Here is a 25,388-nt window from a genome sequence, read left to right as displayed (position 1 = left end):
TAAAAAAAAAATTCCGTAAAAAAACGGATAATGTACTGGCAGAAAATTACCAGAACATTTTCTGTTAAATTTACGGACATTTCCTTCAACATTAAAACGGAAAATTCTGTAGATTTACATTTTCTTCTGTACCATAAACGGACAATCCTTAATGCAGAAATTTCTAAAAAATTACAGCATAGGCCTATCTTTAGTAGCAAATAAATGCAGCACGATATATACAAATTTAACATAGTTTATTTTTACCTCATGTAAACATTCTTAAAAGTGTGTTCAGTAGCTTTTATTTGCCTTAAACAGGTGAAGACCAAAATATTATTACATCAATTAATTTAACAATGTGTAAAGCACCACTGAAAATGCTTGTATTGTGGAACACTTTTTAGTTTTAAACAGCAACATGCAGAAAAAAGAAAACATGAGCAGGTACTTGACTTGTACAATATTGGTGTTGCACCAAATCGAGGACACAAAGATAAACTTCATTGTGAAACAGTCAAGATTCAAAATAATTTTCAAATACATGGGGGAAAAAATGAATACAAAGACAGGGCTGTCATTAATAACAATTGCTATAGACTTACAGTCAATAGTCAAGTGAAATGTTCCGGCGTTTACACCATTTAACCAATAGAAGAACACAATATTATTTAAAAGGACAGTTAACCCAAAAATGTGAATTCTGTTATCTGTTACTCACCCTCATACCGTTCCAAATCCATAAGATTTTCATTCATCTTTGGAACACAAACAAAGAGTATTTTTAATTAAATCTCTGTGCTTTCTGTCCCTCCGTTGACAACTACCATATACAACTACCATTTCAAGGTCCAATAAGGTATAGCTGTCAGATTTCATTAAAAAGGATCTTCATTAGTGTTCCAAAAATGAACAAAAGTCTAACAGGATTGGAACAAGATTTTTCATATAACATTTTGGGTGAACTAACCCTTTAAATTAGATTACTAACCTCTAATTCATGCTAAATTATCTGCATCTACAATTGACATGGTACTGCAAAAATACTTTCCTGTACAGCATTTGAAAATAAAAAAAACAAAGATTCATGCACTCATGCCTCACATTTCAATGTGAAACTATACTATACTAAACTAAACTTGTGTGCTTTTAGTATCTCTTGCCATGTGCCAGTTTGTGGAAACTACTTTTTTTTCTTTTCTTCTGCACGTTCAGTCCAAATTCCATGTTGAGATTTGAAAAAAGCTCAAATTGTACATGGATTCTCAAAGTCTTGGAAGCGTAGGTTCCCATCATCTCAACCTTTGACCCTCGTTCAGGATTTCTTCACAGGAAGACTGGAAATGACAAGAAACTAAATGAATGAAAGTGAAGTACAGAGTAACATGCAGAACAGGTTGAGATTGAATTATCAGCTGCTATTACAAATACTTTCCAGTTCAAACATTGTTTATAAAATGCTAAACTTGCATTTCCAGTGGTCTCCAATTGCATCTGTCATGTGATCTTGTCAACAATGTTTTACGATATACTTAAAGAGATAGTTCACCCAAAAATGATAATTCTATCATTAATTATTCACCCTCATGTCGTTCCAAACCCGTAAGACCTTCGTTCATCTTCAGAACACAAATGAAGATATTTCTGATGAAACCCGAGAGCTCTCTGACCCACGGTGGTGCTGACGCTGCACTTTGTTTACTGGCAAATGAACGCAAACGCATGCGTTGTGGTACTCTCGTTAATGGCAGCATACTCTCCCAGGAGAGAAGAAATCATTGAATAAAGTTATTTTTGTTTTCTTTGCGCACAAAAAGAATTCTCATAGCTTCGTAAAATTACAGTTGAACCACTGATGTCGCATGGACCATTTTAACGATGTCCTTATACTACGTTTCTGTGCCTTGATTGTGTAAGGACCCTTGCTGTCTATGGAGGGTCAGAAAGCTCTCAGATTTCATCAAAAATATCTTAATTTGTGTTGCAAAAATGAACGAAGGTCTTATGGGTTTGGAACGACATGAGGGTGAGTAATTAATGACAGAATTTTCATTTTTGGGTGAACTATCCCTTTGATTATTTTCAACTAAACAGCAACACAATAAAACGCTTTATACACAGTCTCATTACATAAATTCCTTACATTTGTATGGATTCCAGCGTAGGTGCCATCTCCTCTGGATGTTTTATGTTTAAAATAAAACAAAGAGAATGTGTAGCTCAGCCACAATGGGAGGAAATGATAACTTCTTGAATGACAGCAATCTGGAATCACCAGTAACAAATAAGAAATTATAAAAAACACATGGTGAATTCAGAAAACCACTCCAAACATTGATTAAATCTTTCCTACACAAACAAAAGTCAACTGAATAAATGGCTCCATGACTAATTTTTTGTCAGTATTGAACAGGCCTAATGGTAAATAAAATAAAAACAGTTAATAAATAAAACAGAATACAAACCCATGATAAGAATGCAGGGGGTGCTTCTGCTTGGGGTGTACAGTACAGCAGCAGCAATTAGACCTGTCATTAGAAAAGAAAACAAAAGAAACACCATGAATCTCATGAACTGCTGTCCCTTTTAAGATTGTCACTCGCCAAAAATGGTCATTTTTACATAATTTTGTGTGCTTTTGTCCGTGTAAGTGCGAGAGAGAACTCGGTGCGCTTCTGAAGCGCTGTCTGAAATTAAAATAATAATAATAATAAAGCGGCATTCTCTGCGCGTGCATGACATGTTTGTTCACAGACAGCCTGCCAGTAACCTTACCGAATTAACTTCTCGTGTGTGTGTTTAACATAAACAAGACAATAAAAAGTCTAAACCTACCTCGTTTGGCAGAAAAGGCGTGTTATCCTTGAAGAATTCTGCGATGTCAGATCTTCACCTAGTCGTATCTTAATCTCTTAAAATATATATATATATATATAAAAGTCGTAAATGGGGTCTTATTTTATTGACAATTGCTCTGCCAGCTCCTGTTGAAGACATAAAGCGCTCTAAACACAGTTGTACCTCAGATTTAACGTTCTTACAGCTGCTTAACTTCACTGCAGTAACGTTATATGCCGATGCTTTACGACACGCTCAGTAACAAATACACCACAACAACAATTAAAAAGTTAATTAACTTTAAATTATGAAACTAAAAGTGAGAACACTGTAACAAGTAGGCTAAATTACCTCCACGTCGTCGAGTAAGATGTGACGGTGTGCTGAAAATGTTGAATATGATGGCTCCGACATTCATTTGCCAAACAAGCTAGACAGCAAGTTAAAGTTACAGTTTGTTACAGTTAACAAAAACTATTAAATCTTTTTTTTTACAGTGTAGACTCACTGAACAGTGCAACAGGTGCTGTTGCAAGAGTTTATTTGTCTTTTTTTGCATATTATTTTGGGGAGACTGAGGCTAGTTGTCATACGGAGAAGTTGTTAAAAGGGTTTTGTTTCAGCAAACATAAGACTTTGAATCTAGAGTTAAGTATGAGTTTTCTCTAGCTGTGGTTTTTATATGTTGGTTTCAAAGATCCCTCTTAAAAGACAGACGAGTGTAAAGACCTGCGACTTTTTCCTGCATGACTGTAACCGAGCAACGAAACCGACAACGCACTTAAGTACTCCTTTTATCTTCCCTTTCACTCTCCTTTTCTGTCCTCTCGTTTCATCCTCAATCATGTGTTTCAATCTTCTCTAATACCACACGCAAACAGCATCGCAATCTTGCTAACCTGCGTCCTATCACATCTTCTACTGCACCTCTTGCTTTTTCTGTTGGTCTCTGGAATTGTCAGTCTGCTGTCAACAATGCAGTCTTCATTTCTGCTTTTTCTTTACAATATACACTCAGCATCTTAACCAACCAGTCAGGTTTCAGGAGTGGCCATTCAACTGAGACTGCGTATTGTCAGTCACTGAAACTTTGCGGATTGCAAAAGCTGATTCCAAATCATCAGTTCTTATTCTGCTAGATCTATCTGCTGCTTTAGACACTGTCAATCATCAGATCCTCCTGTCCACCCTTTCATCACTGGGCATCACAGGGATTCCACTTCGCTGGTTTGAATCCTATCTCAGGTCGTTCAGGGTGGCCTGGGGAGGGGAGGTATCCAAGGCACATCAACTGGTGACTGGGGTTCCTCAGGGATCAGTTCTTGGACCCCTCCTCTTATACACTACATCACTGGGTCCCATCATACAGGCATGGCTTCTCCGACCATTGCTATGCTGATGACACACAGCTCTACCTCTCATTTCAACCAGATGATCCAACGGTAGCTGCACGGATCTCAGACTGCCTGACGGACATCTCAGCATGGATGAAAGAACATTATCTCCAGCTCAACCTGGCAAAGACTGAGCTTCTTGTTTTCCCTGCCACTCCAACTCTACAGCATGATTTCACCATCCAGCTAGGTTCTTCTACAATTACCCCCTCAAGTTCGGTCAGAAATCTTGGTGTAATCTTTGATGACCAACTGACCTTCAAAGACCACATTGCAAAGACTGCTCGATCTTGCAGGTTTGCATTGCACAACATCAGAAAGATGAGGCCCTTTCTAACGGAGCATGCTGCACAACTTCTTGTCCAGGCCCTTGTCATTTCTAGGCTGGACTACTGCAATGCTCTTCTGGCTGGACTTCCATCATACACAATCAAACCTCTACAAATGATACAGAATGCAGCAGTATGACTGGTCTTCAAGGAGCCCAAAAGAGCCCATGTTACACTTCTCTTTATCTCCTCGCACTGGCTACCGGTTGCGGCTCGCATCAAGTTCAAGACATTGATGCTTGCATATAGAACAACCACAGGCTCTGCACCTGCCTACTTCCACTCACTATTACAAATCTACATTCCCTTCAGAAGTCTGAGATCTGCTAGTGAGCGACGCCTCGTGGTACCATCACAGAGAGGCTCAATATCACTTTCCAGAACATTTTCGTTCACGGTTCCTGGCTGGTGGAACGATCTTCCCACCCCAATCCAGAATGCTGATTCCTTGACAATTTTCAAGTGACAGCTGAAAACTCTTCTCTTTCGAAACTATTTGACTTCATCCTGAATTTAAAAAAATTAAATAATGCCTGATATTTGGTATTACGAGCACTTCCTGTGTCTGTTTGCCTCTTTAAGATGAATCACTTTATGTATTCCCAATTGTAAGTCGCTTTGGATAAAAGCATCTGCAAAATGACTAAATGTAAATGTTTTGTGAGTTCTGTCATTCAAACAAAAAATGTAACATCATATTCTTGGATTGTCTATTGGAAAACCATTGAACACACACGTTTGTTTTTGTGAAAAGTGTGGACATCCCATAGGCGTAATGGTTTTTATACGGTCCAAACTGTATGTGGTATTGCCCTACACCTTACAGGAAACTTTGTGCTATTTCAGATTTTCAATACACTCCATTCTGTGTGATTTATAAGCGTTTTGAAAAGTGGGGACATGGGGTAATGTCCTGAAAAGTCACCTTCTCCTTGTAATACCTATGTCATACCCTTGTCATTATACAAATTCATGTCCTCAATTGTCACACACACACACACACACACACACACACATATAAAGCAAATAGTTCTGAATGATACATTTTCAGCTTTCAGAATGATATATCATGACCCAAAACTAAAGTTCACTTAATATGACTATCGCAATGACATTCAATTTTTTTTTTATTATGTTGAGTGACTTATCTTTTAAAATTCTCTTTAAATGTAGTTAGTGTGTTTGGCCCAATAAAAAACGTATAATAAAAATGTAAAGGCATGCTCATCCATCCAATAGGTGCAAGCAAAAAATAAATAAAAAGAAAGAAATACATATATACATACTGTCACAGAGCTGCACTCTGTTCCTTCTGCGTAGCCCCTTATGGTATTAAGACATGTTTTACAAGCTCTTTATTTACCTTGATGTGTCAGTGAGGTGGAGAGATGGATGATACAAACACATGCACATAAATTTACACACCTGCAACTAGCCCGTTGTGTTCAGACTGACCACCTGAACACTAAAACCGTTGGACATTTAAGTTTTTCTTATAAACTGTTTGCTATTACCTGGATCAGCATATATAGTGGCAGCCATCTTGGGCTGCGTAAAAGACCCAAAAGGACTTTTGTCAGCCTTTTTATACCTTTGCTGTGTTGCATTATGGGGAGTGGGAGATACCAAGTATGAGTGAAAAGGGGTGGAAACTGTTTTATGAGTTCTTGCACTTGACTTTTTATAATCATTGCTGAATTGAAGTTATGGTATATTGTGCTATTGATATTGGTGGATTGAAGGAAATGGTGTTATTCGATTTCTAATCCTTTATGTGAGATTATTTTATATTGTTTTCATGTGATATTACGGCTTCTGAGAAATGGTTGAACCCATGAGTATAAATTCTCACGTAATGAAGCAGTCAGTGAGTTCTTTGACTGGTGTGCAGTGGCTATTGAGGAGTGCTCTGATTGAATCATTGTAATACCTGAACCAAGGTTTTTTTTTTTTTCTTTTTTCAGTTGGTTTGTTTGTTTTTTGTACTTTGAAGTCGAATTCTTTTTTTTTTTGTTTCCTTGATTTTCCCCTATGGAACTTTTTCCATGTTTTTGCACCTGTGAGCACTCTGCACTTTATTGGCTTGGGAAAAACTAAATAAAAAGGAAAAAGCTGGTATTCAACGTCCTCCACTCATTATTTGAAGAACTTTAGACAGTGCCCCTAAGTGAAGTTACTTACTTACTTACTTACACACACACACACACACACACACACACACACACACACAAACTAGTGCAATATTTCAGTTAGCTCTTCATCAGACATTTTGTGCTTCATGTAATTTCTCTCAGTACTTTTAGAACAAGTTCCAGATCAGTGAGAGTCATTTAAAATGAGGTTAAATAAATTACAGGCCTGCCGGCACACTCTTTTAACTGCCAGACCTGTGCTCAGGTGGAAATGATGAGGGCAGAGGCAAGAGTGATCATGTCCATCTCTCTATCTATATTAATCCCATGTGACTACACTATGTTGAGGCAAAACATGTTGTGCATTTGTGACTGTGATGTTTCCTTAACTAAAGAATCATAAACATGTTATTTTTTGTGCCTTTGTCTCTTGGTGACTTTGTTTACTTTGCTGCATGTCATTTGATATACAGTAGAACGTTTCTTATAATCAGACCAACATACATCACATATATAACTGACAGGGTATTTTAAAGGATTTTAGGCATTGGGAATTGTAATGAAAATTATATGCATAATGCGTATGAATTACTTAAGATCACTTGTACCTGCAAACTTTTGGTTTTACAGCAAATAGTAACATTGTCACCTTTTTGTGGGTTTTTATACCTCTATAAATGACTGATTGTTGTATCTGTAATGTTATTTAATCGACAGGATGACTGACTGCTGTCAGATGTGATCACACTGCTGGAAAAGAACCTGCGGGAGAATAACATACAATCACATGCGCACACACACAGCCTGAGAATTTGGTGCATTTTAGTGCATTTCAGATTTATATTAGGCGATTTAATGAAAATAAACACCTGAGTAAGATATATAGAAATATAATTTTTCTTTAAATTAGTCATCTGTGGTTATATGGTGTATTGAATGATCATATCATGTGGATATATAGGACTATTTATGTCAGGTGTCAGGTTTGCCCTGGGACACAGTGTAATGTTTAATTAAAATTTCTGAGATATTAATGATACCAAAGAAACCACATCTCCCTCTAAACACCCACGTGCAATTTCTCATGCCAGTGAACATTTCTCAGGCATATATTTAAGTCTGTACACACACACACTGACTCACTACTAGACACACACACACACACACACACACACATATATACCTGTTTGTCTGCCTTTTTTGCTGTTTTTTTCCCTGCTGCCTCTCACGCATCCTCTGGTATCATACAGCCAGCGTTAACGTGATGTTTTCTCACCATCTGATCAAAATAAAGTCACTTTGTGAATGTGTAGGAGGTCCTTTGAGGAAACAGGGATAAACTCTTTCTAAGTTAATTAGCAGTCTCCAAAGACCAGATCAGAAAAGTGAACTCCTAACAGAACTGTGGATCACAGTCTCAATCAAACGACTTTTAATGAAAAACGACAGTTTCAGATTGGTAAAACCAGCCGGAAATAGTCTTTCTCTGATCTTATTGTACCATTCAGAAAGGGATTTCATCTCTCTCGCTCTTCACCTTTTCCAACAGCTGTGTCACCTTGAGTGAGGCTGATGGGAAGATGTGTGTGGGCGTCATGCGTCAGGAATCGGATATCCATCCATAGGAAAAATTGCCTCTAATCGTTTCATTAAATGCGTTCATGGTGAAAGGCAGTAATTGGTTGGGGGTGATGAGTAAGCCTTGCCTAAAATGGGCTGGAAGACTACAGCACCCCACAAGGCTCTTGCAAATCAATATGGAGGTTGGCAGGATGTTTAAAAGCTGGAAAGTACGGATGTCTCCCCCTGCTGTGGGCGTGACTGTCTGACGTGCCTTGGGTATCCATACAGTTTTTGATAATTGTTATGAGATGCTTTCTGTCCTAAAATGTATCTGAGAAAAAAATCAGTATTACACTTCAAAGCTGAAGCAAAAGTTCAAAACATTAAAAACTTGTAGATGAAAACTCATTTTCTATGAATAACTTAATCTGTCTGACAGTATCAGATCTTTCAGTGAACAGTTCTTAAAATAAACACCTTTTCCTCTATAAAAGAAGCTTTTGTGCGAATATTCCATGGATGTTAACAATTATTTATGGAACCACATATGCCAATAAAGCTATTATCATCATCAGGCTAATTTTATAAAAAAATACTCTATTTGTGTATTTGTTTTTTTAAACAATAGATCCATGTGACAGGACTGCATCCCAGTCATATAAAGATTCAATTCATAAAATCAAAACTGGCTTACACTACAGGTCAAGCAACTGAAAACATACTCTTCAAATAATTTTAGGCAGGCTGCTCATGGTGTTATTGCTCCTGATTGTAGATTTGACTGCTATGACACAAAGTTGTCCAGTTTCTTTACTGAAATAAATTGATATGGAAAAGATCTTCATAGTTTTAACCAGGTTATTCAAGCCCTGTCCAATATGATGGGTTTCCATTAGGTGTGCAGAACTGGACCTGTCTGACTCACTGCAGGTACAAACATCACCTGCACCCCCAAAAGATGAAGTCAGAACTACTGTCACAGTGAATCATAAGCTTTACTGGACTCAGCTAAATTATTTAATGCCATGACACGGTATGTGAACTCAGTTCATCCCACAGCCCTGAAAGAGAAAGGCAGAAATATTTCAGCGAGAAACTGTTAAACATTTAATTATGGACTCAAAATTAAAATTATAGGCTTAAAATTGCTCTTTTTGTACTTTCCTCTCTCTCTCTTTAATTTACATTTGGGTGATTAACCTGCTGCTGCCGCTTGTAAGTTGGCAAGCAAAATATGGAGTATACCGCCCCCTTTAGGACAACAGGAAAACAAGAAAATCATACCATTAAACGAACACCTCCAACAATATTAACGAAATATTGCATAGTACTTAAAAGTATTTATAATAATATTTTTTCAGACAGCGGATTTAAGCACCACAATAATCTGCTCAAATACTCATCAACCATCTACTTAATATGGCATGCTGTAAGAAAACATCTCAAAGCAAATTTTCATAAGTTTTACATAGTATTTACTTGGGACAACATGTAAAATTTTAAATAAAATCATGAAATTGTATTGTTTGTGTCTTACTGTGTTGGAAAATAAAATGTTGTTGTTTTTTTCTTCCATTTAAATGGTTTAAAATCACATTTTAAATAGGTGACCGTGGACCACAAAACCAGTCAGAAGTAGCACAGGTATATTTGTAGCAATAGTCAACAATACATTGTATGGGCCAAAATTATCTATTTTTCTTTTATGCCAAAAATCATTAGGACATTAAGAAAAGTTCATGTTCCATGAAGATATTTTGTAAATATCCTACCGTAAACATATCAAAAGTTTTATTAGTAATATGCATGGCTAAGAACTTCATTTGGACAACTTTAAAGGCCATTTTCTCAATACTTTTTTGCACCCTCAGATTCCAGATTTTCAAATAGTTGTATTTCCAAATATAGTCCTATGCTAACAAACATACATCAGTGGAAAGCTTATTTATTGAGCTATTTATTGATCAGATGATGTATAAATCCCAATTTCAAAAAAATTGACCCTTATGACTGGTTTTGTGGTCCAGGGTCACATATTTCAAAATGTTTTACAAAAGTAAAATTTAATATAAAAGCTATGTAAAGCAGTATTATTTTAGTAACAGTGGTATACTATTATATTTTTGTTAAAATTTTGAATTTGATTTTTTTCATTTGTTTTAAAGTTTTAAAGTTTTAGTCATTATTTTATGTGATTTGTAGATTTTAAAATGATATCTATTTCGTTTTTTAGTTTTAATTTATTTGGTTTTAGTTATTTTACTTAAGCATTGGTCACATTTTTTAACTTTTATTTCATTTCATGTTATGTTTATTTTGTTTCAACTAATTTCAACTAATGTTTCTTTTATAACAATAAACCTGGTTGCAGGCCTTTTTTATGTTAACAGAACAGATCACAGTAACCTCTCGTTTAGAGGTCAAATGTCACCATGTAACAATTCATCTTTGTTTTGGAAAAGATTTGCATCCTCTGTGCAGATAAATCTTCTCCAAAGACATGATTTGTTTTTCAATTGAGTAGGCCTACATGTTTGTTCTCATCATTGCACAGGCATTGCACAAAACTGCAACTCTGAATGAATTAACTAATGCCACAACACTGTGACATGCAGTTGAGGACATAAATAATATGTCAGTGTGTCTTTTCTTTTCTTTTCTTTTCTTTTCTCTCATATTTGAACATTTTGATTGAATAGTTGCTCTTTTATGTAGACCCACGTGCACTGTTATGTCACCAGCTTGTCAGTCTTTGGCTTTTGTAATACTAATTTGCTGCATTGTTGCAGCGGATGTCTCGCCTCCTCGTGAATTAACAAAAGCTTTGAGAGGGTATCCCAGTATCGCCCGGCTGTCTCCCGGGGAAACGTCCCGGGTAAACAAGAGCCAATCTCCGCGCAACCGGGCGGCAGCGGCAGCGGCAGCAGCTCTCTTGTTGTGATTGCTGGAACTGGCGCGCCACACGTCCCTCCACACGTCCCTCCACCTCAGAGCAAGACAGGGAGGTCTGCTAAAAACAAAATCTCTTACATTAAGATAACAGTTTAAGTCAAGTGGCTAAATAGGTAAAAATGGACTTTACAGTGGCTTAAATATATATTTGTGTTTGACTGATGAGCTGAAGGACTGAGTAATGGATAGGAAAGGAAACATGCGGCGCGCCACTTCGGCTGGGTACCGTTTACCGGACCGACCCAATGGTCCTCTCGCCTCTCAGTCCTCGGTCTCAGTGTTCAGGAATTCAGGGGACAGGACACGAAACACCGGCGAGACACCGGCGCAAGACGATGATACCCGAGATCCGGTAAAGCAGGACCAGGTTTGGAGAGAGTTTATGCGCGCGGAGCGAACCGGTGTGAAAGAATGGTAAGAAAGAGAATTACATTCACTTTCTTAGAAATGTCATGGAGTTGTCGGTTTGTTTTCTCACTTTCTCTGGAGTTACGTTACTAATCTTTTCTTTCACCTCTTAAATGTGGCATTGTTTGACCCGTTACTTGATATGGGATGGATTGTGGTTGACCAGGCGCCCCCAGGAAGGTGTGCGTTACGGTTACTCATCTCTTGTTCTTTACCAACTACTGGATATATACAGCCGTGGTTACAGTACACAAAACCACCGTCATATAATAAAACGATTACAATTTCGCTTCTAAATAATTCATTGTATCGTATCGTCTGGGGATAAGAGAACATCATGCTGTAAAAAGCTTCATTGTTGTTTTATCACAGGGAGAAGAACTGGAGTTTCCTGATGAACTTTGACCAGCTGGTAAGAAACCCTCTTATCAGTAATGACCCAGAACTCATCACTCACAGTTTCTATTGCAATATTGTTCAAATGTAAATTTAATTAACATATATTGCAAATATCAGTAAGATTTTCCTAAAATAATAATATATATTTTTAATATTCTGAGCAAGGATGCATTAAATTGATCAAAAGTAACAGTAAAGACATTTATGGTTACAAAAGATTTACAATTCATATAAATTCTGTTCTTTTGAACTGTTTATTCATCAAATAATCCTGAAAAATTATATCTTAGTTTCTAGAATGATTTTGAAGGATCATGTGACATTGAAGACTATACAATGACTGCTGAAAATTCAGCTTTGCCATCAAAGGAATACATTACATTTTAAATTATATTTAAACTAAACTCTTAAGTAGTTGCTAACTAGCATGCATATAGAATATTAGCCATTTATTATAGTATTAAGCACATATTAATGCCTTATTCTACATGACCTTATTCTACCCAATACCTAAACTTAACAACTACCTTACTAACTATCAATAAGCAGCAAATTAGGAGTTTATTGAGGGAAGTTTGCATGGGACTGGTCAGACTTCATGTTCACATGATGTTATTTCTATTACTAACAACAAAAATGATAATGATTTATAATCACAAAACCAGTCATAAGGGTTTTTTTTTTTTAATTGAGATTTATGCATTATCTGAAAGATACAACTATTTAAAAATCTGGAATCTGAGGGTGCCAAAAAATCAAAATATTGAAAAAATCGCATTTAAAGTTGTCCAATTGAAGTTCTTAGCAATGCATATTACTAATCAGAAATTAAGTTTTGATATATTTATGGTAAGAAATTTACAAAATATCTTCATGGAACATGATCTTTACTTAATATCCTAATGATTTTTGACATAAAAGAATGTTTACTATTGCTACAAATATACCTGTGCTTCTTATGTCTGGTTTTGTGGTCCAGGGTCACAATTTATAGTGCTCTCAATCCATGCGCAAGATGCTTTATGAAGTGTTTATTATTATTAATATTATTTTATTAAAGCTTTATTTTTAGGTGAATATTTTCATGGTCAGTTTTCACAATGGAGTTCCTCAAGCTGCATTATTAAGCCTGTATGTTAATTGAGTTGTATTTCCCTTGTCACTCTCACAGGGTCATCCGCATACAGAAACTCCTCTCCCCAGCTCGGTGTCTTCATACTCAGACAGAGTCCCAAACACCAGTAACCAAATGTTCGGCAGCGGCCTGTACACTGAGCTGGGCAAAGAGCTGATTCGCCTGGACAATCTGCTAACCCTGACAGCGAACCACCGCAAGACCAAAAGGAATCCAGAGATGCAACCCTGCTGAGGTTTGCAGGCAAAGGATCTGTTCAAAACACACTGTAGTGTTTTAGCAGAGATTTGTTGCCTTCTCTAGAGACCTTCCCTTGGGTCGTTCTGTTTGTCTTGCCTTTACCTGTATAACTAGACAAACTCAAGGTGTTCAGTGGGTGATCGTTTGTTTTATAGATGTATTTTTTTCTCTGGACAGCCCAAATACCAGCTGCCAACCTGTGTATGTATGTGTGTGTGTGTTTGTTGTTTGTTTTGACAATATGTTGAGAGCTTCTGTTTTTATATTAGATTTTGTGTTGACATTAATATGCATCTATCAGAGTACTGTAATATGTTGATAAAGGCAGTAAATATGAGCCTGATTTTAGAATATACTATTTACATATTCATTTTTTAGATGAACGCTGTTACTCCTCAGTGTATAAATGCTAATTATTTACAGAACTGGATTAAAACTCCTAGATCAGAGAGATTTTTTTTCTGTACTTGAAAGGGTTAGATTTGTTTGCATCTCAAGAGAAAAGAGGAATTAGATGTGTCGGGTAATTCTTCACAGTTCAGTTTACAAATAGTCCTAGCCAATTTAGACATTTTATCCATGCAACATTATGAGGATTAGAACTGGAATATTTTGCCAAGACCTTCTACATTTGCAATGTTTAAAAATATACATCTTGCCAAATTATATTCCAATAAAGTTTTTCTCTTTTTAAACGGCTACATTGTGTGCCTTCTTTTTGGCCACAAATGTGATGACATTCAAAAGAGATTTCAAAATACATTCACATATTTTTTTTCTTATTTGTACTCTTTGAGAGAATGAGAGATGGAATGTTTTTGACAGGCTTGAACTTTTTATTTTCCTAGTAATTTGATGTGTAATAATTATGATTGATTTGAAACTTAGGAATGCATAAAATGGGGAGTCGGTTCAATCTTGTGATACCAAATATATTTCAGGTAATATTACTACAGCCAGGTTGTTTCTCATGTGTGTCCCATTAGAGATAAAACGCGCCCTCTAGTGGAAGAATTTAACTTCTTAACAATATCAACAAGTGAAAACTTACTTCATAATGGAGTTGCACCGACAAGAGGTCGCTGTTACACTCATTCATTAGGAGGTTTTGTTGCTTTAGTGTTCCTCGCGCTACTTCAAAATTGGTTTGAGAATAAATTCATAAAGGACTGTGAATCTTATGAATAAACCAATAGGCCATTTATGAGGTCCAACTGCAGTTCCATTTAATTTGAAAACTTCATATACATGCAATTCTTTATTTGATTCACCTCATAAATAAACTAATAAAAAGGCAATTTACAATGCACACCACTCTATAATTTTTACATACTGTGTTCAGTCACCTCTCATTTCGCACTCACGTTCATTACAGCACAACCTTTACTCCTGAACATTTCTGTTTTGAAATTATGTGGAGTAATGAAACTAAAAGTCTAGTGATGTTCTGTGATTCTTCTGTGATATGTGGTGGGTGTGAGGAGAATGCTATCCACTGGAGGATATTTGCATTATCCTGTGTGCAGCCGTTCGTGGGCGAGACAGAGAGAAGAGAGGCTTATGGGTAAAGACTGCTGTTGTCGTCGACGATAGTGATGGATTCATTTGAACGAATCGATTCTTTTGACCAACTCATTTCAAAGAATCTTTAACATAAAGGATTCAACAATTATTTTACGTCATGACGCACTCGAGTCATCACGTGGTTCTTGATTTCCTAGTGTGGCATATTGCCTACTGTAAAACTTTCATAAAAGCCATATTTAGGCACGTTTGTTGGCGTTTATTACAATTGCATGTGTTTTCATTATATTTAAATTTAGTAATTAGAACTTAAATCAATGTATTATTTGCCAACTCGAGAACCGCTCAGGCGAATAGTTTGGACCATTTTGTGAGTCGGATCAACTGATCCATTTAAAAAGATCCGAGTCAAAAGAACGATTCACTCACGCATCGGACATCGCTAGTTGATGTCAGAGAAACGAACTCGAGGCTCGAGCTACCTGCTGGAATACCGAAGAACCGATCCGCGGAACTGGCGCGAGCGACCGAATCCACCAACGACATGCGGAGACACTTTAGGAAAGCGCTTGCGAGTAACTTAAAATAATGAACTTTATCAGGAATTATAAATAATACACACCGGTTCCGTTTCACGTCGCAGTTAGTGTGTTGCAGGAATGCGTTGGAGTTTGTGGTCTGGTCGACTCCAACAGATGCTCGCCTTTGAACAACAGCAGCGTTGTTTATGAACTGGGGAACATTTGAAGTCAGGCTCACCAGAGGGGGAGAGGAGACGAGGGGAGGGAGGAGAGAGGCGGGGAGGAGAGGAGAGGGGCGCCCAGAAAACGCCCTGCTGCTCAATCCTCTCAAAATTAAAAGTTTATCGCGCCATTGACGGTACGCTCGCATTAAAGGATGGGAAGTTTGATTCCGCTCAGTTGTTTAAAGTAACCACTTCATAGATTGTTTTGAGGGGGGAGTTTGGAAAACCTCAATTGTTCCCATTGGATTATTTTTTTTTTCGCTTTATTCTGGACAAGCCCGGGGTACTTTTTTGGAGGGCGGCGAGTCGGAGGCTGTCTAGGCCCGCTGCTCGACAACTTGAAAGACGATCTTGTATCTTTAATGTGAACCAGAAAAGTTGGGCAGATCGCTCTTCGTTGCTCAGACTGGCGCCAGGACAAGGCAAAAATGTCGCTAGGAGCGGAGAGAAGGATGGAAAACCGGCTGAGACAACTGGAAGCCATGCTCAGAGAGCCGCGGTCTGCGATCAACTTGGAAAGTTTGCTGGTGAGTTCGCCGTCCTTTTTCATGAATGTTTAATGCGCCTCGAAGATCCGTTGCCTAGAGACACTGAGAAAAAAAAATAGAAAGAAATAGCAACAACCTAACCGCGATGTTGCGTTGCAGAAACATCAACTGTAAGGAAGCTCAGTGTGCACGTTGATGTCTCTTTTAATATCCTCGGTATCTGTACATAAACATCGCCTCACTTCCTACTTTCCTTGTCAATAACTTGTGGCTAACCTCAAGTCCCAATCTCCGCGTATAAAAGTATTCTCACATACACTTGCCATATCTGAATAACTCTGCTGCGTCAACTTCTGAGTTCATCTGTTGCCTCGCTCCAAATATAGTAATATTGTTGGCCTGCAACATGACAATTTCGTAATTCCCCCTTCCTGCTGTTGATGGCTTGTTTGGTTCTGGAAGTAGACTGTGCTGTTAACTGGCCTGCAGGTGAAGGTACTGGACACACATTTCTGAGAGGAGAAATATTCACAGATTGATCTAATCATTTCGAAGTGCACTTCATAGAATTTATTTTAATTTTTTTTGTGAACTGATAGATGAACGTTCAGTGCCCTTATGTGTTTGTGGGCACGTGCGGCTCAGTTGGTGCCAAGTGATAATATCTCGAGAGCTTGTCAATCGGTTTATGTCTGACCTAGCTATTGAAAATACAGAAGATAGGCAGAATGCCATAAATTAGTTAAATCTGACAAAACCTCCATTTGGGGACACCAGCAAACAGAAAATTGTAGTAAACTATATATATGAACATTATTTAGAAGGTTTAAGAAGTCTGTGATTATAAATAACTTTACTTGAGAGCAATAGAAATTAATCGTAATGCTGGTCAGATATATATATATATATATATATATATATATATATATTTCAATGAATGAGAGAGAGAGATTCATACTTTTAGTCACCAAGGATGTATTAAATTGATCAAAAGTGACAGTAAAGATGTGTATAATGTTGCATAAGATTTCTCTTTCAAATAAATGCTGGTCTATTAAATATTAAGCAGCACAACCATTTTCATCATTGGTAATAATAACAAGTTTTTTTATGGACCAATTCACCATATTAGAATGAATTCTAAATGATCATGTGACACTGAAGGCTGGAGTTATGGCTGCTGAAAATTCAGATTTGCCATTACAGGAATAAATTACATTTAAAATGTGTTAAAATAGAAAACATTTAATTAAAGTTCTAATAATGTTTCCATATTTCTCCATGTTTTACCATATTTTTGATCAAATAAATGCAGTAAAAAAATGTCAATTTTAAAGCAACTGTGTGTTATTGACAAAACCAATACTGATTATTGGCAGATGCCATAGTTTTATCACTATTTAAGTCCTACATTTGATAGTTAATGCTTAATTGTCTAATTTATGCCACACTAATGTCATTAAACAGAATATATAAAAAAAAAGAAGTATGACAAACTCTCCCCTATCAACCTTTGGTTAGTGTGATATAGTCCCACTCCAAACTCTTGCTATTGGTTAAATCAGTGTTGTTGTGTTGGGCTGGTTGTGATGCATAAGCTACCTGCCTTGTTTTGATAGAACAACAGTGTTCACTGTTCAGGGAAACCAGCCTATTAATGGATCACTTATGATTTTGGATAAGATGATAAAGTATTTGCATGCCTAAAAGAAAGTATTTTATATCGGAATGATTATGTTAGCTTTACGTATGTGTGTTTGGACTTCATCACAGATACTTGAAGTAGTTGTGAAACGTACTGCTCATAGTAAGTGAAGTGATTAATTTGAGGCAGTTCTTTTGGTACTGAATGTTCCTGCATGCATAAACTGCATGTAAAATGTCAGATCTTTGTGGCTGATTAAAGTTAATCTGGTCCAAAACCAAACAGTACTCCGCGGACACTTGATGAAGCATGATTTGACTCGCTGTATCTGGGCCAGAGTTTGGTCTAAGCTCTGAGCAGATGTCTGAGAGAAAGATATGGGTCATCCTTTCTGAAAGAATCGGTGTGTATGTTTATCAAAGAGGTGTGTGCGTGTGTGTGTGTTGTCCATTATGAGAGTGCTGGTGACAGAGTTTCTCCACAGCTGAAGAATGTGTGTGTTTCCTGAGGAGGAGATGAGCAGAGGAGAAGTGGGAAGCAGTGAGTGGGAGTGAACAGGCTTCACTCTCTTTCTGTCTTTCTCTCTGCCGTTTTTAGCTCAAGTCCCTCTCTGGTTTAGCTCAGGGCAGGAGATAGCTCTGTGTGAGAGTGTTTAACTGAAACGAGATGCTTCTAGAAAACACATCACAGATATTTCCATTTCGTTAGTGCAATATTCTTCCAATAAGAAGCTGAGAATGCAAACGTTTCTTATCCCCAAAAATACAAATATTCTCTCTTTCTCTTTGTTTTCACCCCCTCATGAACTCTTTAACTTGTCATTAATTATAGCTCAAGCTGATTACTGACAGTTATCCAGCATAATGCGATTGATTTCAAGCCTTTAAATCAAGTATTTGAGCCTGAGATTATACCCGCTTTGGCCAGTCTGTGTGTGTTTTGAAGAGTGATGCCAAGCCAATTCATCAGGAATTTTTGGAATTTTCCAGGTATGTTTCCAAAAGCACTTTTCCATATTTACGGTGTAATGTAAGCCTCCTTTTTTACTCTGATTACTACATTGTCTTATTGTGACAACTTTTAATCCTGCACTACAGGCACAAAACAGGTTCCAAAAGTTCTTGAATCAACTTAATGTCAGAAACTGTATGTAATGGTCACCTGATATAATTTTTTTTAACAGCTGATGTGGATGCTGGTGTATCACATGGTTTAGCCTGATTTAAAAGGTAGTAAATAACATATGAATAACAATTGTAAGCAAAATTAAAATAAATCATATAGTATTTTAATAAAGACACACTCTTGTGTGTGAGGATTTAGGTGCTATATTCTCAGTACTGTCAATTAAAAGTCTTTCTGTTGTGACGCTTATCGGCCAATGCTGATAAATAAAAATTGCCCAATATTGGCCTTGATTATATATCGTTCGTCCTCTATTTACATGCAGAGTTATGATCGAGCTACATTTTAAGTATTTTTAACACGGTGCATAATGGAATATTTGAAAGAATAAATACATGTTGTGCATGTGTCTCTCAGTCCAACTTAAAAAAAACAGACTGGTATGAATTCAGTTTAGACTAAAGTGTTTAAATTACATTTAAAGTTACGAAAATAGCGACAGATAATTTTTTTGTATTTTCACATACATCCGAATGTAACAGATTATTGAAAAGGGAAAAAAAATGTAGTTCTTTTTCAATCTGTTGGTTGTTGATTGGATGGAGGCAGATCTGAATGCAAGCTTGCAGTCAATTGACCTGTCGGTAAGCCCCGCCCCCCTTAGTTACCGTTGCTCCCTCGGACAAACAAACAGAGTTGCACACTGTCTTACAATGACAGCTGCAGTGTGAAAACCTTGTCCCACGATGTTTTTGCACAATTTTGGACACAGAATGCCACCAAATGGGAATTAAATATTCCATGGAGGTATTTATAAAATATTTAAAAATAAATTTGGTGGGTAACTCGAAGCGAGGGTTTACAGATAACAATGCAAGCGGGAGAAGTCTCATATTACGGTCGGTCATCACAATCATGGATGACAACATGCAGGATCAACACTGTTCATGTATCGCAGGGTACGATTAAATTAATGTACATTTAACCAGTTTAATATGAAGAGACACTGAAATGTAGACCTTCGTTTATGTGTTTTTGACCTACACTGTACAAGAACAGCCCGCTATTTAGGTTTACATCAGCATGGACTCACTAACTTTAACATTAGCTAGTTTTAGCCAGAGATACCTTGCTAAAGCACAAGATAACATTAACGTTCTGCTTCACCAGATGGAAATTGTAACTTAATGAGTGTATGACAACCAGAAAATGAACGTTTTTGTCTTCATTTGTATTGGGGTGAATACTTAGGGACATTTTGCTCTGTTTTGTTTGGATTCAGGATACCTGGAATCAGTGTTACGAGTACCCCAGGCACATCATTTTTTCATTTTAGAAGCATAAACCCCATAAAACCGATGCGAGCTTCGGATCCTCCAATGTTTCTCTATGGCGCTGAAACCTAAAGATGTCTGAGTTTCGCTCCCCGTGCAACTGATACTCGACTGCCATTGGCTAGTCTGCGTTCGAGGGGAGGGGCTTACCGATAGGTCAGTTGTATGAAAGGGGCTGGGTTAATGAGGACAAAATGATTGGAGAAGTCCAGAGAGAAGTCTGTTGTTGCACTAGAAGATTGGGTCATTTTTATGATTAAAAAATTAACACATGCATGGAAAAAAAAATCACACGCAATAATATCAATAACCTGCATTTAGAAAATGTCATGCAAAATTGTTGTTTTAGTCTGATGGAAATTAAACTTGTAACATGCATGTAAATGCACTTACTGTGGATTCTGTGTCAGTATTCTAATCCAGATGTGACCTGTTGATCTGAAAATTCAGAAACGGCAACCACGCCAACATTCCAGAGAGTGGATTTCTCCACTTCACCTGAAGATGATGTAATATCCATGATGTAATATTCCTGCTAAATTTAGAGGGCAGCAATTGGACATGGAGTTTTACACTTCTTCTAAGATAAACTGACACTCACTTTACCAAAACTCTTTAATCTTTTAACAAATGATCTTTCATGATCAGCATGATGGAAGATCATTAAGCTGGTTGCATTGTACAGTTAAAGTTGCTCCAGGTGGCAGTTTGGTCTGAGAGAAAGGGCAAAGGTCAGGCTCAGGAGGGAAGGTTAATGAATAACCAGTCTGTCGTTTATTTGGCTGTCAGAAAGGCAGCGCTCACATAGATAATTGTAGTGTGCACAATCCCAGGCTAACCGTAAAACCAGACTGCTATTCTTTATTCCTAGAAATCAAGTCTTGTGTTGCTCTGGATTGGGTCAAAGTGAAATGTTTCAGTTGTGGGGTGTTTTTTAGACACTTAGTTTGCAACCCTGAATAGGTCTGGCTAAGATAACCGGCGGTCACGCTGTAGCCTGGAATGTTGATGGGCCTTATCTCTGTTCCCGTCTTCCCTTGAGGTGTGTGGATAGTGTCTGCTTGTATAGTTTGTGTGTGTTGCAGTGGGTTAGAGATGCTGACCACAGTGTTCAAATTCCAACCTTGTTCCGCACATGCACATTAGACCCGTGTTTTGTAATGCAAAACTTCGTTACAAATAAGCTATTTTATTTTTAGGGTGAGCTTTCCCTTTTATACTTTTTCTTTATCATATTAAAACTTTTCTTTATTTTGCCTTCATGATGTTTGTTTTAAGCTTTTTAAATTCCTTTAAACCATTTATACCTTTTAATCTTTCAAATTCTAACCCTAATAAAGGTTTTATTAAAACTTAGTGTACTTGTTTACAAAAGAGACATCAGTGAAGAGCTTGGGATGAAAAATGAGACGTGTGGTGTGTGAGAGGAAAAATCAATGTGAATATAACTTATGAATCAAATTTGTGAATTTTGTGAAACTTGTGAAATTTGACATAATTGCCAAAATGCTGGCTATAAAATTAGCATTAGCAATAGCTAATGTCATTCCTCCATTCCCCCCCCCCCCCCAAATTGTTCAAATTTGTCATTTTCATTATTGTCATTTCCAAAAACTATCGTTTTCTGAATTTTCATGACTAAACTAGAGAGAGTGTGTAGAGTGCATTTTTACAGAGTTTTTATGTGTTCACAGGACAAAAAGTGCCATAGTTGAAGAAACGCCCATGACTTCCTGTTCAAAAAAAAAAAAAAAAAAATTATATATTTTTTTGAATTTCAAAAAGAAAATGGTTTGGAGGCCAGTAGTAGTATTCTCTATTCATCAAAGATTCCTGAAAAAAAGAATCAAGGTAATAATAATAATAAATATTAAGCAGCACAACTGTTTCCAAAATTGATAATAAATAAGCATATTAGAATGATGTCTGAAGAATCATGTGACACTGAAGACTGGAGTAATGATGTTCAAAATTCAGCTTTGCATCACAGAAATACATTATATTTTAAAGTATATTACAACAGAAAACCATTATTTTAAATTGTAATACCGGCAATACTGCACAATATTACTGTTTTTTTTTTTTTTTTCTGGATTTTTGATCAAATAAATGAAGGCTTGATGAGCAAAAGATATGCAATGTTTAAAAACTTGAAAAATAGTAATGTGTCCAAACTTTTGACCAGTACTTTACTTCTATATGATAACAGAAAACATGCTAGCAGAAGGAGCATCACAGCTTGAGCTATATAGCACATACCTCATAAACTGTCTAGCTACTGTATAAACACTTTTTGGTATTTACTAGTTAAACGTGAATCCCATAGATCAAATATATTTAGAATGTAGTCTTTGGGCTCAAATGCAGCAAGTGTGGCTTCAGAGAAAATGGAGGGGAATCCCACTCTTAGGTGACTAGAGGGGATTGTGTGTGGGGGGAGGGTCATTTTTAGACTTTTGTTTTATTAGTATCTCACCTAAATGTTTGTTCAGTCAGTGTATTTGTTTTTACTATGGTATAGCCTAATTTAGTTGCACAGTATATTACACACAGCACAAGGAAGTTTTAAACAATGTTTTGTAATATTCATGTAATTGATATTTTGTGTGCAGAGTTTAAGAAATTATCTGTGCATGTAATGGAGGAAAGCACAGGGCATGTAGGGGGTGTGGCCTCAATAGCCCTGTAGTAAGCAGTGTGCTGTGTGCGAATGAACAATGTGTAGAGTAGAAATTAAACTGAAATTGCATTAAATCTTTAACCAAGATTATGCTGCAAGATTTTGTTCTCAACTACATTTAAGTTCCCAGTTTCTGCAATTTTGCAAATTTCCAGTTTATTCCCATTAGTTCCCATATATTCCCGTTAATTCCCATGGAAAGTTTCCAGTCTTGAAAATTCCCGGAATTTTGCAACCCAAGGCAGGAGTAATGGCTTCTGAAATTCTGCTTTGCATCACAGGTACATTTTAAAATATATTAAAATTGTAATATTTTACAGTATTTCTGTTTTTACTGTAGTATTTTGAACAAATAAATTCAGTTGAGTATAAGAGACTTATTTCATAAACATTATTTTACCGAAGACCAGGCATCTGAAACATTAAGACATCTTGGAGTCTCTGAATCCTCACTGTTACTGTAACTGTATCTATGTGCTGGTGTCTCAGCTCCTGTATCTTACAGTAGCGTTACAACTGGCACGTCTTCCACACTGAAGCAATAACATGAGCGCACACACACACACACACACACACACACACACACACACTCCTGTGAAAGCTGTTGTGTCTGTAAGGTTTATCCAGGAACATCTGGGATAAGCAGGAGTCCAGCTGGATCCTGGTGCTGTTATTGTTTGTTGTCATTGTTGGATCTTATCAGTCTGCAGCAGGTTTAATCTCATCAGGAGAGGATCTGTTCTGCAGAGGAGATGTGATTTCATGCTGCTAACATTCATACCTGTCCTGTGTTGTTCACTATATGTTGGATATGGAATTTCATTAGATTCTGCTGATGAGGCCTCCCCATGTACTTGTAAACTTCCTGTGTCTTGTATTGGTGGATCTGGATATTGTATTGTTTATGTCGACACCGTTAGCAGAAGCTTCTGTAGTGTGTGTGTGTGTGTGTGTGTGTGTGTGTGTGTGTGTGTGTGTTTGTTTGTATGTGGCTGGAGGCAGATTATAATGTCTCCAGAAGAAGGACATATTACAACTTTCTCTTTTTAGACCTGAAACTTTTCTCAAGAATGGTCAGGTTTCTCTGACACCTGATATTTACATACATTAACTTTTAGTGTAATTTTACATTTAAAGGATAGTGCACAAAAGTCTGTCACCATTTACTCAGCATCATGTTGCTCCAAACATACTTTCTTCTGTGAAACACAAAAAACGAACTTTTGACAAACATCTTGATCACTCTTTTCAAAACAATGCTTTAAAAGCAATGAAATCTTGCTAGTTTACAAGAGAATTTAACGTGACATTGTAAACAAAGCAAACTGTATTTGTTAACAAACATTTTTTGAGTTAAATCTTTTCAAATAAACTTTTGATCCAATTCACAAGGCTGAAAGATTTGATTAACATTTAGAGTTAGACTCACTGACTCAAGGTTGAACATTATCAGTGAATAACAACTTGATATCAAAGCTATCAGAAGAGTTTAAACATATCATCCACTCATATGGACCACTTTTATAAATTTTTGTGATACTCATGCATGCTTTTTGAAACTTCATTGCCGTAGTCTTTGTTCTTTTTTTATTAAGACTGGTCCGGAGAAATTCACCTATACTTAAAGCTTTTATGTATAATGCATTATAAAGAGTTTTTAAAGGGTTTAATGCATTATAATTATTCATAATGTGCATTGCAATATATTATGTCTTGTCGTAAATAATTAAAATGCATAGTGTAACAATAAATTGATCAGCGTTATAATGTATTTACTGTGGTTACAATTTTTCATGAGATTGTACAATGCATTATAAGGTGCATTACAAGTAGTGTTGTCACGGTACCAAAATTTCAGTATTCGGTACCGATACCAGTGAAAATCCACGGTTCTCTGTACCAATTTCGGTACCACATGCTAATTAAAAACGCACTATTTTTAATAATAGTCAAACAAAAATAAAATTTACAAAAATCAATGCCATTCTTCATACTTATTTAAATTGTGTTTCAAGTTTTTCCGCAAGTAATCAAAGTATGAACAGTAAACAGTAAAGTTTCACCCAAATTTAATTTGTCTTTTAATTAATGAAATTTAAACATTTTATTTTTGGGGTAAATAAAGGGGATTTACTATTAAAATTAAAATATGGAAGAAATATTGTGTGATTATTTCTTTAAAAATATATTTTTTAATAGTATTACATACATTCTACTAAATAATAGTAATATATTTTTGGCACAATGTCTTTAAGATAAACTTTTATTTTGGATCCCTGTCAATCTTCAAGCATCAACTGAAAACTCATCTCTTTCGACGGCACTTGACCTCATCCTAAACTTCTTTCTGTGTGTAGCTATATGATATGAAGCTGGTTTTACTCAAATGGAACGGTAGAATACTCGTGAAGTGACTCTCAGAGCAGTTCTGTAGATGTTGTTTATGTATTTATGTCTTCATTGAGACGGCAGATGATG

General features: G+C 36.6%; 2 protein-coding genes and 1 long non-coding RNA gene across 7 annotated transcripts in view; 2 read left to right on the top strand and 1 right to left on the bottom strand.

The window, feature by feature from the left end:
- Positions 1-302: 302 nt before the first annotated feature.
- Positions 303-15,647, bottom strand: LOC131552121 (uncharacterized). Of its 3 annotated transcripts, none has more exons than XR_009273904.1 (6): positions 15,516-15,647; positions 10,957-11,245; positions 7,856-9,486; positions 2,445-2,507; positions 2,123-2,244; positions 303-1,316 (listed from the first exon to the last, which is right to left on the bottom strand). It is a non-coding gene; the product is annotated as an uncharacterized LOC131552121 (long non-coding RNA). The 3 variants fall into 3 exon arrangements; XR_009273905.1 differs by lacking the exon at positions 10,957-11,245 and having other exon boundaries at positions 308-1,316; positions 7,856-7,951; positions 8,210-9,486; XR_009273903.1 differs by lacking the exon at positions 10,957-11,245 and having other exon boundaries at positions 306-1,316.
- Positions 11,271-15,206, top strand: c13h2orf50 (chromosome 13 C2orf50 homolog). The gene is made up of 3 exons (XM_058795655.1): positions 11,271-11,601; positions 11,968-12,007; positions 13,166-15,206. Exons 1-3 carry the CDS (start codon positions 11,369-11,371, stop codon positions 13,361-13,363), a joined length of 471 nt encoding a protein of 156 aa, XP_058651638.1. The 5' UTR covers positions 11,271-11,368; the 3' UTR covers positions 13,364-15,206.
- Positions 15,648-15,721: 74 nt separating the features above from the next.
- The window catches only part of rock2a (rho-associated, coiled-coil containing protein kinase 2a), a 46,122-nt gene continuing 36,455 nt past the window's right edge, over positions 15,722-25,388 (top strand). For 2 of the 3 annotated variants that reach the window (XM_058795647.1, XM_058795646.1), the window contains exon 1: positions 15,723-16,165. In XM_058795647.1, the coding sequence (XP_058651630.1) occupies positions 16,067-16,165 (99 nt within the window). In that variant the 5' untranslated portion in view covers positions 15,723-16,066. Of the gene's footprint in view, positions 16,166-25,388 lie in introns of all 3 variants that reach the window. The other variant, XM_058795644.1, reaches the window with a different exon arrangement.

The sequence above is a fragment of the Onychostoma macrolepis genome, chromosome 13 (assembly GCF_012432095.1).
Source record: "Onychostoma macrolepis isolate SWU-2019 chromosome 13, ASM1243209v1, whole genome shotgun sequence".
NCBI classification, from domain to species: Eukaryota; Metazoa; Chordata; class Actinopteri; order Cypriniformes; family Cyprinidae; genus Onychostoma; species Onychostoma macrolepis.
The sequence above is the reverse complement of the archived record's forward strand: the minus strand, read 5'-3'. Positions and strand labels throughout refer to the sequence as shown.